The 14504-nt window shown below is 47.1% G+C and overlaps 1 protein-coding gene across 5 annotated transcripts; it reads right to left on the reverse strand.

The window, feature by feature from the left end:
* Positions 1–112: 112 nt before the first annotated feature.
* On the reverse strand, positions 113–11196 carry LOC132445626 (interferon alpha/beta receptor 1a-like). 5 transcript variants are annotated; one of them, XM_060035717.1, is made up of 10 exons: positions 11052–11196; positions 8773–8878; positions 8460–8623; positions 7977–8155; positions 7741–7882; positions 2334–2464; positions 963–1212; positions 853–891; positions 668–792; positions 113–607 (listed from the first exon to the last, which is right to left on the reverse strand). In XM_060035717.1, exons 2-7 carry the CDS (start codon positions 8850–8852, stop codon positions 1057–1059), a joined length of 852 nt encoding a protein of 283 aa, XP_059891700.1. In that variant the 5' UTR covers positions 8853–8878; positions 11052–11196; the 3' UTR covers positions 113–607; positions 668–792; positions 853–891; positions 963–1056. The 5 variants fall into 5 exon arrangements, with proteins under 5 accessions (XP_059891700.1, XP_059891699.1, XP_059891697.1 ...); XM_060035716.1 differs by lacking the exon at positions 11052–11196 and adding an exon at positions 10865–11025; XM_060035714.1 differs by lacking the exon at positions 11052–11196 and adding an exon at positions 10865–11024 and having other exon boundaries at positions 113–568; positions 8773–8881.
* Between the last annotated feature and the right edge of the window lie 3308 nt (positions 11197–14504).

Here is a 14504-nt window from a genome sequence, read left to right on the forward strand (position 1 = left end):
AATACATTACAGTGTACTGTAATTCATTGTATTTATTGCAACATTACTTTAATTTACAAAAAACCTTTTAACAATAACCATCAATGTCTCAAAAAAAACATTACCACTCTAGTTTATACAAAAATATATAGTTTATTGTAAAAATAGTGGGGGTGATGGAGTTTGATAGTGGTATAAAAGCATGCTTCGGGTGGAAGGTTGTTGTTATCCTCAGGAACTCAGCCATGTCCGGTCAGACCTTGGGCCCCGCTGGTGGAACCTGGTGGTTCAAATCCCATTGTCCTGGGTCCGCCTGGAGGCCTCCTGCAGCAGGTGGCTTAACCCCTCAGGCATTAGAAAACACTGGATCGCTACGGTCACTGTGAAGTCTAGAGTGGTGTAACAGTGGCTATGGTAGATGCTCAGTGCAGCATTAATGACAGTGAGTACAGTCGTATAAACGTATAAATAAAAGTTTCGGAAACACACCGTGGCCTGGACCTCTGGGGGTCCGGGGGGGCAGCAGCGTCCCCTACCTGACCCCTGTCTGACCCCTCTATGACCCCTCCCTTCTCTGACCCTCTTTGACCTATCTCTGACCTCTAGCCCCTCTCTGACTCTTTGACCGCTCTGACCCCTCTCTGACTATCTCTGACCCCTGTGACACCTCTCTGACTCTCTGTGACACCTCTCTGACTCTCTTTGACCGCTCTGACCCCTCTGACTCTCTTGACCCCTGTGACCCCTCTCTGACCTCTTACCCCTCTCTGACTCTCTTTTACCCCTCTCTGACTCCCTTGACCGCTCTGACCCCTCCCTGACTCTCTTTAACCCCTCTCTGACCCCTGTGACCCCTCTCTGACTCTCTTTGACCCCTCTCTGACTCTCTGACCCCTGTGACCCCTCTCTGACCTCTGTGACCCCTCTCTGACTCTCTTTGACCCCCCTCTGACTCTCTTTGACCCCTGTGACCCCTCTTTGACCCCTCTCTGACCTCTAAACCCTCTCTGACCCCTCTCTGGCCCCTCTGACCCCCTAGCTGAGGGTGTGGGAGGCAGAGCAGACACCGAACGTCGCTCAGCAGTGACAGCCGCCGGTCTCCGGTCCCGGGGTGGGGGCCAATGCGGGCCCGTCCGAGACAGCCTGCTCTGCTGTAGGCATGGCGACCACGGCGGTGACGGCGCAAGAGGTCTCCCTGGGAACCAGCAGGGGCTGATGGGACTTGGAGTCCATCTGTGTGCGCAGAGAGGTAGAGAGGAGGAAGCTGCAGTATGGTTGTCTTCATAGGGGCGTGGAAGTGATTGGAGAGGCTTCAACAACCAACTTTGAAGGGCTACTTTGACGACGGTGGCCTGTACTGACCTGTATTTTGTAAGGTGGCAGCAGGTAATTCCAAAATGATGTGTATCGTGTACGACAGCATCAAGGAGCAAACTGTCAAGTGATGGGGATATGCGTTTTACGAAAGTGACGGTCCGTTTTTGGTGGCTTTTGAAGGGTTTCTTTGTAGGACAGGGCTGAGGTAACAGCCTATTTACGCTTCTTAACACATTGTCCTCTAATTGTATCCATAATAGTAAAATACATTTATAGACCTATAATTATCATAATGTTGTATGTATTGATCATTCATCTCGATAGCAGTCAGTGCCACAACCCAATGTTTACCTGCACTGCGGTACCAAAATATGTACTGCACTGGTAGCCTTTGATAAAAATAAAGGTGTTCAGTTTTTTTGATAAAGTTTTGGATACCAAATTTCCCCAAATTAGTGAAAAGAAATTCTACTTGAGTTATCGACCAGGGAAAACGCCTCTAAAACAAGCCTATATTAAAGAATGCACACCCAAATACCCCAAACCCCCTCATACGCTGCCACTTACTATGCTATTTTACATTTTGAAAAAATAATCGATTCAACTCATGATGTTAATACAGGATCTTTGAGGAATGAGCTTGCTCGTCTTATGACTAAAGGAGGCTGGTCTCGATGAGGCTATATGAGGCCGAGAGAGGCTAAGCTGCCTGTCACCTTATAGCAGAACGCCACGATGTCTTTGATGTGTGGAGCTCTGTCTCGCCTGTGGTTGACGTTGACCTCAGAGAGAGGATGAAGCTTCTAAGTAGTACACACGGAGTACTCTGAATCAACTTTTAGTAATTTCAGTTATTTTAGTTCAAATGTATGGATTGATCAAATCATCATCATCATGTCAACAAGATGATACTTTTGTATCCTGCAGTTTTGTTAGATTTAACATTAGTCTTCCTCTTCCTCACGGGACCCCCTCTGTTTCTGATTCTAACCGGGAGCTGCAGAGACCCTGGTACAGCCCACCGTGGTGAACCTCACCATCATGCTGCTGGGCAGCGCGGAGGGCAGGAACTGCCTCCACCGCCTCCTGGTCCACAAGAAGCCCAGTCCCCCCAGAACCACCAAGAGCAGCAACAGGGGCAGCAGTACACGCCAGAGCAAAGAGGAGCCTGGAGAGACACAGGGGGTCACATAGAGCACTGGCACATAGAGACAGTAGGCTACTTAGCATCGTGTAGCATATTATCCTAGCTATCTTCGTTGTATACAAGGAATGGGTTAACCTAGCGGCTAGTGGAACGTTCCGGTGCGGTACGGTCCGGGCCTACAATAAATCTGAAGTCCAGTTTGAACTGCGACATGGAGGAGAAAGGCATTGATGCCGTTTGCGGAGCTCCAGACCAAATTCACTACTCATTGAAGTTGGAGCCCCGCGGCCGGAGCCCCGCGGCCCGCGGCCGGAGCCCCGAGGCCGGAGCCCCGAGGCCGGAGCCCCGAGGCCGGAGCCCCGAGGCCGGAGCCCCGAGGCCGGTGCCCCGAGGCCGGAGCCCCGCGGCCGGAGCCCCGCGATGTTTTGGTGGTGGTGCTTGTTGTAAAGTTAATACCTAGACAACATTGAAACGCATTATGATAATGCGATGGTCATTCATCATCATTTATTTACTGATTAAGATAGAAAAATCATACATTTGTGTTTTTCGATTCTGTTGCATCTTACGCCCGCCATCTTCAATAGTATCTGTCTGCGTCCTGCAAAACGGAGGCGTAACTTGTAGCAGGAGGCGTAACTTGTAGTCGGAGGAGGCGTAACTTGTAGTAGGAGGCGTAACTTGTAGTCGGAGGCGTAACTTGTAGTCTGAGGCGTGTCTAGTACTTTTCTAAGTCGCGGAAGTGATCTGTATGTAGCAGTGGTGCGCGGGTACATAAATTACCGCAACTCGGACCTCAAATATTAGGCCTTATATGAAAATAATGCACCCGAACCGCTCATTTAAAAATATGCTCTTGATTAGCTTAATCTTGATATGCTCTTGATTAGCTTAATCATAGCCTTACTTGAAACTGACATCCCTGAGTCATATGCATTTAAGAAAAGAAGCCTATTACAATTTTACAATGACATGGTGTAAATTATGTTCGAACATAATTTACACCATGTTCGAACATAAGGGTGCTCATAAGTGTACCTGGTACCAGAGTACCCTAGGCCGAAGATCAATGATCGATTTTGTGATCGTGTCTGATCTGAGGCCGCATGTTTTGGACACTCGGGTAAAGAGAGGGGCGGAACTGTCAACCGACCACCATCTGGTTGTGAGTTGGATCAGGGAATGGGGGAAATTTCCGGATAGACCTGGTAAGCCCAAACGAGTAGTGCGGGTGAACTGGGAACGTCTGGAGGAGGCCCCCGTCCTAGGTATCTTCAACTCACACCTCCGGCGGAGTTTTTCTGGCATTCCTGTGGAGGTTGGGGGCATTGAGCCGGAGTGGGCGGTGTTCAAAGCCTCCATTGCTGAAGCTGCGGTGGCTAGCTGTGGCCTCAGGGTCTTAGGCTCCTCAAGGGGCGGTAACCCTCGGACACCGTGGTGGACACCGGTGGTCAGGGAAGCCGTCCGATTGAAGAAGGAGGCCTTCCGGGATATGATATCCTGGAGGACTCCTGACTCGGTTGCAGGGTACCGACAGGCCCGAAGGGCTGCAGCTGCTGCCGTGTCGGAGGCTAAGCAGCGGGTGTGGGAGAAGTTCGGAGAGAGGCCATGGAGAAGGACTTTCGGTCGGCACCAAAGTGTTTCTGGAAGACTATCCGGCACTTCAGGAGGGGGAAACGGGGAACCATCCAAGCTGTGTACAGTAAGGATGGGACTCTGTTGACCTCAACTGAGGAGGTCGTCGGACGTTGGAAGGAACACTTTGAGGAACTCCTGAATCCGAATAACACGCCCTCTATGTTGGAGGCAGAGCTCGAGGTTGATGGTGTTTCGTCGTCAATTTCCCTGGTGGAGGTCACTGAGGTAGTCAAACATCTCCGCAGTGGCAAAGCCCCAGGGATTGATGAGATCCAGCCAGAAATGCTAAAGGCTCTGGGTGTTGAGGGGCTGTCATGGTTGACACGCCTATTCAACATCGCTTGGGAGTCGGGTACAGTGCCAAAGGAGTGGCAAACCGGGGTGGTGCCACTCGTTCAAAAAGGGGGACCAGAGAGTGTGTGCCAATTACCGGGGTATCACACTTCTCAGCCTCCCTGGTAAAGTCTACTCCAAGGTGCTGGAAAGGAGGGTTCAGCCGATCGTCGAACCTCAGATTGAAGAGGAACAATGCGGTTTTCGCCCCGGACGTGGAACTACGGACCAGCTCTTCACTCTCGCAAGGATCCTGAAGGGGGCCTGGGAGTATGCCCATCCGGTCTACATGTGTTTTGTGGATCTGGAGAAGGCGTATGACCGGGTCCCCCGGGAGAAACTGTGGGAGGTGCTGCGGGAGTATGGGGTAAGGGGGTCTATCCTCAGGGCCATCCAATCTCTGTACTCCCAAAGCGAGAGCTGTGTTCGCGTCCTCGGCAGCCAGTCAGTTTCGTTCTCAGTGGTTGCTGGTCTCCGCCAGGGCTGCGCCTTCTCACCAATCCTGTTTGTGATATACATGGACAGGATATCGAGGCGTAGTCGTGGTGGGGAGGGGTTGCAGTTCGGTGGTCTGAGGATCTCGTCACTGCTTTTTGCAGATGATGTGGTCCTCATTGGATCATCGGCCTGTGACCTTCAGCACTCACTGGATCGGCTGGCGGCCGAGTGTGAAGCGGCTGGGATGAGGATCAGCACCGCTAAATCTGAGGCCATGACTCTTAGCAGGAAACCGATGGATTGCTTACTCCGGGTAGGAAATGAGTCCTTAGCCCAAGTGAAGGAGTTCAAGTACCTCGGGGTCTTGTTTGCGAGTGAGGGTACTATGGAGCGTGAGATTGGCCGGAGAATCGGAGCAGCGGGGGCGGTATTGCGTTCGCTTTGCCGCACCGTTGTAACGAAAAGAGAGCTGAGCCGCAAGGCAAAGCTCTCGATCTACCGGTCGATCTTCGTTCCTATCCTCACCTATGGTCATGAGGGTTGGGTGATGACCGAAAGGACGAGATCGCGGGTACAAGCGGCCGAGATGAGTTTTCTCAGAAGGGTGGCTGGCGTCTCCCTTAGGGATGGGGTGAGAAGCTCAGCCATCCGTGAGGAACTCGGATTAGAGCCGCTGCTCCTTTACTTAGAAAGGAGTCAGCTGAGGTGGTTCGGGCATCTGGTAAGGATGCCCACTGGGCGCCTTCCTTGGGAGGTGTTTCAGGCACGTCCAGTGGGGAGGAGACCTCGGGGAAGACCCAGGACTAGGTGGAGAGATTATATCTCAACACTGGCCTGGGAACGCCTCGGGATCCCCCCGTCAGAGCTGGTCAATGTGGCCCGGGAAAGGGAAGTCTGGGGCCCCCTGCTTGAGCTGCTCCCCCCGCGACCCGACCCCGGATAAGCGGTCGAAAATGAGATGAGATGAGAGATGTAATGCATATAGCAGTTTAACGTGGGGAACCTGCTTAAATTTAGCCTACTTAATCCCTTTATACCTTTAGCAAAAAGACTGCAGATTAATAATTCAAAGAATTAAAGACAGCAGATTAATAATTCAAATAATTTTATTGAATAGGCCTACATATTGTTATTGATCGCATGCTGCATGTTTTCAAGGTCCTGCATGAGATAGAAAACAATGAATTAAAATAAATATTACTGATATAAACAAGACAAGAACAATGTCACTAACAGGAGGATAGTTATGAGAAAGCCTTCATATTATAGCGTTCACATTACAAGTAGGGCTGGGATAAACGATTATTTTTTAAACGATTAATCTAGCGATTATTTTTTCGATGCATCGATTCATCTAACGATTAATTTGTTCAGTCCGATTCGATTTCGATTCGATTCGATTCTCGATTATCTCCCCATTAATTGACTAATAGCAATTTATACATGTTGATTTACATATCTGAATGAAAAAAATATGAATTCCTTAACATTTCAATGCATGTTTATTGCCTTTAAATTCCAAAATAAAAGTGCCAAGTAATGCATTCTTAGAATTCTACGGTGCTCGGTCATCTGCAGCTGCTACCGGGTGGCGCCTCTTCAGGTGCTCGTGAATTGCCGTGGTGCTAGAATGGAAAGTCATCTCCATTTTGCAAAGACGACATATCACGGAATCGTTTCCTTTCACATTAAAGAATTCCCATACTTTAGAGGAACGAGTGCGTGGCGCCTTGCACTTATGAAAGTCTGAGGAGCCACTCGCGTTGCAACTACGCTCCGGCGTCGCCCATCTTATTTTTTTTTTTTTTTATCGACGCACATTTTTCGCGTCGACGTAATTTATGCGTCGACGTCATCGATTACGTTGACGCGTCGTCCCAGCCCTAATTACAAGCCCTCATTTTATATATATTTGCCGGTCTTCAATACATGGATTTCTCAGGTACGTCATCACTGTTGCACTGTGCAAACTCGGGGCAGAAAGAAGCAAGCAACATCCACTAGCCTGTACAGTATAGAGTATTTTGTGACCGTTCAGTATGCATATCAAACGTCTGCATCGAACTAACTTCACAGAGGTGGCGAAAGCTGGGGTTTCTTCCAACGTTAAAACAGTAGGCCTAAGCGTTCGAACATTTCGTAAAGAATGTTAAACAGTATCACAACCACAAGTAGTCTGCCCTAGATCTAGAGTTCATTAAGCTTGTGAAAACAAAAAAAATCATTCTTGTTAATCCACTTCTTTTTACTTACCGACATGAATATCTGAAGATCAGACTTCAAGGAAGATCTTGTGTGAACCGTGATTTACAAGGCTTTTTTTTAACCGCGAAAAGAGAAGATCTCGCGTGGACCGCGATTTAGAAAAGTACAAGTTATGCCTCCTAGTACAAGTTACGCCTCCTACTACAAGTTACGCCCACTACAAGTTACGCCTCCGTCTTTCAGGACGCAGACAGACCCTACTCGCCATCTTGCCTCGGATTATTCTTAATTTTCCCAAGAATCCTCAAAACCCGCGTTTTCTAGTGTGCCCATCGAAAATCATAACTTTTAGGGGTTGTTAACCCTGCACCTTACCCCCTCGATAAAATGATTATCGGGACAAGACTACCCTGCGCGTGAACGTGCAACAGCGAGGCGTAGGGGTGAGAGTTTGGGTTCACGGCAGTATCAGGATTCAACTGTACCCACAGTGATATACTGATATAATACTCCTTCTTCTGAAAAATGTGCTTAATGCGTCGCTTTGGATAAAAATGTCTGCTAACGCCCTCAATGTAAATGTAGAACCGAACCCAATAGAAACATATTGGGTTGGACACACACACACACACACACACACACACACACACACACACACACAGATGCAGGGTACACACTCTCACCCAGGGTGGTGGTGCACTGCTCGGGGGTGTAGCCGCTGGTTTTCCCGAAGGCTTCGCTGAAGGCCTGGACCTTCAGGCAGTAGCGTGTGTGTGCGGGCAGAGACAGCGTGTGGAGTGTGGTGTTTAGCGTCTTCTCCTGCCACTGCAGACGGGAAACACACGTTTAACACACACACAGTGCGCACACACACAGCGGACCACCGCTCTACACACGCGCGTGTGTGTGTGTGTGTCACCTGACTGGGAGCGTCCTCCGCCCGGAAGCTGAGTCTGAAGGCCATGGCCGCCTCCGGGCTGTTCCGGCTGAGCACCGAGCTCATGGGCTCACCGCTCTCCGCCATCGGCTCCTTGAAGCTCACGGTGACCATGGAGTCGCCCGCCTCCACGACCAACTCGGACGGGGTCCCGAGGGCCGCTGTAACCGGGGGTAACAAACATTGTAGTTATCATGGGATGTCTGATACGATCAAGTACGTCCTTCCAATACGTTTCTAATAAATCGATTTTTTCAACACCATGGTCATCAGGTGCTGAATAGCAAACTGGCAACCTTAAGGTTGCTAGTTGAATCCCCGGCTCCTCCTAGCTGAGTGTCCAGGTGTCCCTGAGCAAAACACCTCACCCTGACTGCTCCTGACGAGCTGGAGGTCGGTCGGTCAGTCGGTCGGTCCTTCGGTCGGTCGGTCGGTCGGTCGGTCGGTCTGTCCGTCTGTCCTCACCATCAACGTCCGGACAGAACTCCCTAATGGCCCAGTCCGACATCTGACCCTCGGCCTCTGCCCTGACCCTCAGGACGAACAACCCGCTGTAGTCCAGGTGGGCCGAGTAATCGCAGTGCGCCTCCACACCGAAACAGACTCCTCTGTAGGAGAGGGAGTGAGAGCTGAGAGAGACAGAGAGAGAGAGAGAGAGAGAGAGAGAGAGAGACAGAGAGAGACAGAGAGAGAGAGAGGTGGAGAAAAACAGTTAAAAAATAAAAACAAAATACTAAGATAAGGATAAATAGCAATAATGTGAAAACATAGTACTTACAAAGCCCACTGGGCTGTGAAGTTGGCCGTGGTGCTGTAGTTCCACCTGAGGACGTAGCGAGTGTTGACCGCATCCATCATCAGCTCTGGCTTTGGCAGATCAGCCGCTGCTGGCAGTAAGAAACATCACTTCATCATTCAAGCAGGTCTTTACTTCTGTCTGTGGCTCCATCTGCCTGTCTGTCTGTCTGCCTGACGACCCGCCCGACTGCATGTCTGTCTGTCTCGCAGTTTGCCTTCCTGCCTGCCGGTCCGTCTCTCAGTTCGCCTGCCTGCCTGCCTGCCTGTCTGTCTGCCTGTTGATTCTATCATCTGTGGCTCGATGCGCGCCCAGTGAATCGTCACGTGCTGAACCACACGAGCAGTATCGGCACTAACAGAGCAGGAAGTCACAGCAACAAAAAAAACGAAAGGTTCGTCAATAGGACAAACAGTTAAACAGCGTTCACTCTGCCACCTCTCAGAACGTGAAGGTTGTATTATGCCCTATAGTTCAAGTTCTACTAGCCGTGAAATGCTTGCTTTGCCTGCTGCTTGGAATAGACAATAAACGATCTATACACAATTACTATAAGTATAAGAATGCACAGGTGAAATAAAGGGATGGATAGAATAATCAAAGTATAGAGCATGTTAAAATTGTTTAGTATAACCATATATACAGATGAATAGTATTGAAAGCAGTGCAGTTTGCAGCAACACATGATTAAAGGGATTGTTGACAGTACCCCACTGAGAGTTCTGACAGAGTGTTGTCGATAAGATAAGATAAGATAGACTTTATTGTCATTGTACAGTCACCTATACAACGAAATTGGGAGTGCCAACTGAAGGTGCATTACACATACAATATAAATAAATAAATAAATAAACAAACAAATAAATAAATAAACAAGCAATTTAAGTTAAAAATTGTATAAAAAAAAATATAAATAAGAAAAACATTTGGAACAAGACAAGGACAGGTGATGTAGAATAAATAAATATAAAGGCCGTAAGCATATTGCACTATATAGAAAGTGAGGAATCTGAGTTTCAAGTTTTATGAGTGTTAAGTGTCCTGATTGCCCAAGGAAAGAAGCTTTTGTTCAGTCTGTTGGTTCTGCCCTTCAGGCTCCTGTACCTCTTCCAGAGGGCAGTAGGCTGAGCAGGTGGTGGCCGCGATGGAGGTGGTCACGGATGATCTTTCTTGATCTTGAGATGCATCTATGCTGGGCATCTCAGCACGCTGGCAGCCCTCGTGCCATGTCCCTCCTTTCAGGAGCCACATGGCACTGCGGCACAAGCGGCCTGGGTCTCTCTGTAGTTACCCTGGCAATGTGGTATGGTATCCCTACCCTGACCTCAGCCAAGGGTGGACCCAACCTAGTGTGGATGGCTGGAATATGAACGTGACCCTGCAGCACGCTGCGTCCTTGGTCTGGTCTGGAGAGTAGTAGTATTGGCCAATAGAAGTCACCTAGGTTGAGTGCTCAGAGACTCGCGGTCGAAACCCCTGGGCGTGCGCGCCCCCGTGTATGCGTGCTTCCTGTGGGTCCGCTCCCCTTCAAGTCGCTCATAGTTGTTCAGTTCAACCGCCAGAGAGAAGGCGTCTCCGCTCGCTCTGTGGGGGGCTCACCGTTGAGTCCCCTCCGCGCCTTGTCTGGTGCCTGTTTGAAGTTTTAGACCCCACTTGGTCCAGTGTCTTCTCGTTGCCCTGTTCTCATCTCAGCCGTTATGTAACGTTAGTGGTCCAGTTCAGTGGAGAACCAGGAGTCCTGGGCAGCGTCTGTTTAGCTCATCAGATGGTTTGGTCCACCCGTTGTTTTTGTTTAAATTTTGTATGCATATCCCAATATCCGTAGTGGACCATAACCCCCATATCCCGCAGATATGTTGATGAGGGCGGCCTATACCGTATGAGTGTTATGAGGCTTTTTGTTATGTTGTTAGCCCTACCTCTGGTCCAAGAATTAAGGACAAACAACATTTTCCCGAAATAAATGATAAGATTATTAATACTTAATAATACTCCGACATGCAGTAGCTCGCATATCACAACCAAACGCTTCACTCTCAAGTTTGTCGAGCACATAAATACTTTAGGCTCTTACCTGATAACCTGATCAATCCCAGCATTACCAAGAGCTTCATGGGCATATCGCCTCCCCGACTACTAATCCCCGACCACTAATCCCCGTCTATCCGCGGAACCAAGAGGAACCGCTGCCTCCGTTGTGTGTGTGTGCGTGTGCGTGTGCGTGTGTGTGTGTGTGTGTGTGCGTCTGTGTGACGTCTCACATCGTTACAGCCAGGCCAGCCTCCACTTCAAAGACCACCTCTTCCCTAATGCTCCCCCGTTGTTCTGCATGTATGGTTTATGGAAGGCTTTTTCTGAGCAACGTAAAATAACGTAATGTCACACGACCGAACTCTGCGTGTTGACGTACAGAGTTTAATATAAAAAGCCCTTCCGCTATACCAGGCATTACGGTAAGAGTGCGTAACACTTTCCGGTTGACGTAATTGTGTAAATCCTTTCATTTTCATTCAATAAATCAGTCAATAAAGTAAATAAAAACTATTAAAAGATACATAAATAATATGAAATAATTACCGATGCCGACCTTATTTCAGAGAAAAATTATACTTTGAAAAAGACTAACTAGTCCAACTACATAAAAATGAGTGTCATTGAGAAACGTCCCGTTTCCACAAACCAATTTCCCTTAAGAGTGATAGAGAACATCAGCGTGTCCCTATCAGGGCCTTCTGATGTTGAGATACTCAATGAAAGACCTAAAAAAGGTCAGATATTAACCTTCAGAACGATGGCAGACCCTCAGAGTGTCACTCAGTGACCCTCAGAGTGTCACTCAGTGGGTTAGGGTTAACAGGAGGACTCCTTTCTATTTATAATCTCAATTTAGACTTTAGAGGGAAGATAAATCAGAAATTACAATTTAGTGAGATAGCTCTGAGTAGTGAGCTGTGTCTCTCTGAAAAGTGAGCTGTGTCTCTGAATAGTGAGCTGTGCCTCTGAATAGTGAGCTGTGTCTCTCTGAATAGTGAGCTATGTGTCTCTCTATAGTGAGCTGTGTCTCTCTGAATAGTGAGCTGTGTCTCTGAATAGTGAGCTGTGTCTCTCTGCATAGTGAGCTGTGTCTGCATATTTAGCTATGTTACTCTCTGAATAGTGAGTTGTCTCTCTCTGAATAGTGAGCTATGTGTCTCTAATAGTGAGCTTTGTGTCTCTATAGTGAGCTGTGTCTCTCTGAATAGTGAGCTATGTGTCTCTAATAGTGAGCTATGCGTCTCTCTATAGTGAGCTGTATCTCTCTGAATAGTGAGCTGTGTCTCTCTATAGTGAGCTTTGTCTCTCTGAATAGTGAGCTATGTGTCTCTAATAGTGAGCTATGTGTCTCTAATAGTGAGCTATGTGTCTCTATAGTGAGCTGTGTTTCTCTGAATAGTGAGCTGTGTCTCTCTATAGTGAGCTGTGTCTCTCTGAATAGTGAGCTATGTGTCTCTAATAGTGAGCTATGTGTCTCTAATAGTGAGCTATGTGTCTCTATAGTGAGCTGTGTTTCTCTGAATAGTGAGCTGTGTCTCTCTATAGTGAGCTGTGTCTCTCTGAATAGTGAGCTGTGTCTCTCTGAATAGTGAGCTATGTGTCTCTCTGAATCGTGAGCTGTGCCTCTGAATAGTGAGCTACGTCTCTCTGAATAGTGAGCTGTGTGTCTCTCTGAATAGTGAGCTGTGTGTCTCTCTGAATAGTGAGCTGTGTCTCTGAATAGTGAGCTATGTGTCTCTCTGAATTATGAGCTGTGTCTCTGAATAGCTCTGCTGATATTGTGAAGTTAAGAAGTTATCCGGAAGTTAAACTGTTCTGTGGAAAGAGGAAGTTTCTCAATGCCTAGAAATGCAAAGCCATTTTTTTCCTGAAACGAAGCTAGCAGGCGATACTTATTTAATCAATGTGTATAAATCAATTCATACACGCTCTCACCGTAATGCCTCTTATAAACACGTAGGCCTAATGCAGAACAAGGTTTGGGCTGTTTTGACCTCTCAGAATGGAGCCTCCATTAGAGGAGTTGAGCCACAACTTTCTGCTCTTGTGATTGTTTTGATGTCTTGTGACATCTCCCATCAGACCATCCAAGAATAACGTCTAAACTAACTATAACAGATACATAACCATATCTTACCTGATACCCTAACTTAACTATCTATTGATGACTACCATCTATAACTAAAACATAACCATAACCAACCCAATTCCTACACTTCACATTCTCTAACCTTATACCTAAACTAACCATCTCTAGGCCAATACCTAAACTAACCATCTCTAACCCAATACCTAAACTAACCATCTCTAACCCAATACCTGAACCAACCATCTCTAACCCAATACCTAAACTAACCATCTCTAACCTAATACCTAAACTAACCATCTCTAACCTAATACCTAAACTAACCATCTGTAACCCAATACCTAAACTAACCATCTCTAACCCAATACCTAAACTAACCATCTCTAACCCAATACCTAAACTAACCATCTCTAACCCAATACCTAAACTAACCATCTGTAACCCAATACCTAAACTAACCATCTGTAACCCAATACCTAAACTAACCATCTCTAACCCAATACCTAAACTAACCATCTCTAACACCATACCTAAACTAACCATCTCTAACCCAATACCTAAACTAACCATCTCTAACCCAATACCTAAACTAACCATCTCTAACCCAATACCTAAACTAACCATCTCTAACCCAATACCTAAACTAACCATCTCTAACCCAATACCTAAACTAACCATCTCTAACCCAATACCTAAACTAACCATCTCTAACCCAATACCTAAACTAACCATCTCTAACCCAATACCTAAACTAACCATCTCTAACCCAATACCTGAACCAACCATCTCTAACCCAATACCTAAACTAACCATCTCTAACCTAATACCTAAACTAACCATCTCTAACCCAATACCTAAACTAACCATCTCAAACCCAATACCTAAACTAACCATCTCTAACCCAATACCTGAACCAACCATCTCTAACCCAATACCTAAACTAACCATCTCTAACCTAATACCTAAACTAACCATCTCTAACCCAATACCTAAACTAACCATCTCTTACCCAATACCTAAACTAACCATCTCTAACCCAATACCTAAACTAACCATCTGTAACCCAATACCTAAACTAACCATCTCTAACCCACTACCTAAACTAACCATCTCTAACACCATACCTAAACTAACCATCTCTAACCCAATACCTAAACTAACCATCTCTAACCCAATACCTAAACTAACCATCTCTAACCCAATACCTAAACTAACCATCTCTAACCCAATACCTAAACTAACCATCTCTAACCCAATACCTAAACTAACCATCTCTAACCCAATACCTAAACTAACCATCTCTAACCCAATACCTAAACTAACCCTCTCTAACCCAATACCTAAACTAACCATCTCTAACCCAATACCTAAACTAACCATCTCTAACCCAATACCTAAACTAACCATCTCTAACCAAGGTGGGGCTACCTACTTAACCATCACTAATCGTATACCAATCCAGGTATTACTAAACCTACAGCTAAACCAAACCAAGGGTGGGGCTGCGTCAAGGTTTCTCCTCTTCCCGACGGAGTCCAAGGCTGTCCAAGCAAAGACCAGAAAGGGCCGTCAGCACGTCTAACGTTCTTTAATA

This window comes from Gadus macrocephalus, chromosome 17, assembly GCF_031168955.1.
Source record: "Gadus macrocephalus chromosome 17, ASM3116895v1".
Classification (NCBI taxonomy): Eukaryota; Metazoa; Chordata; class Actinopteri; order Gadiformes; family Gadidae; genus Gadus; species Gadus macrocephalus.

Coding starts and splice junctions, on each gene's coding strand:
- LOC132445626 (XM_060035714.1), bottom strand. CDS start 10,910: ATGCCCATGAAGCTCTTGGTAATGCTGGGATTGATCAGGTTATCAG. Junction 8,882..10,864: donor GGGATTGATCAGGTTATCAG/GTAAGAGCCTAA, acceptor TCTTACTGCCAG/CAGCGGCTGATCTGCCAAAG. Junction 2,465..7,740: donor GCAGTGCACCACCACCCTGG/GTGAGAGTGTGT, acceptor GTGTCTCTCCAG/GCTCCTCTTTGCTCTGGCGT.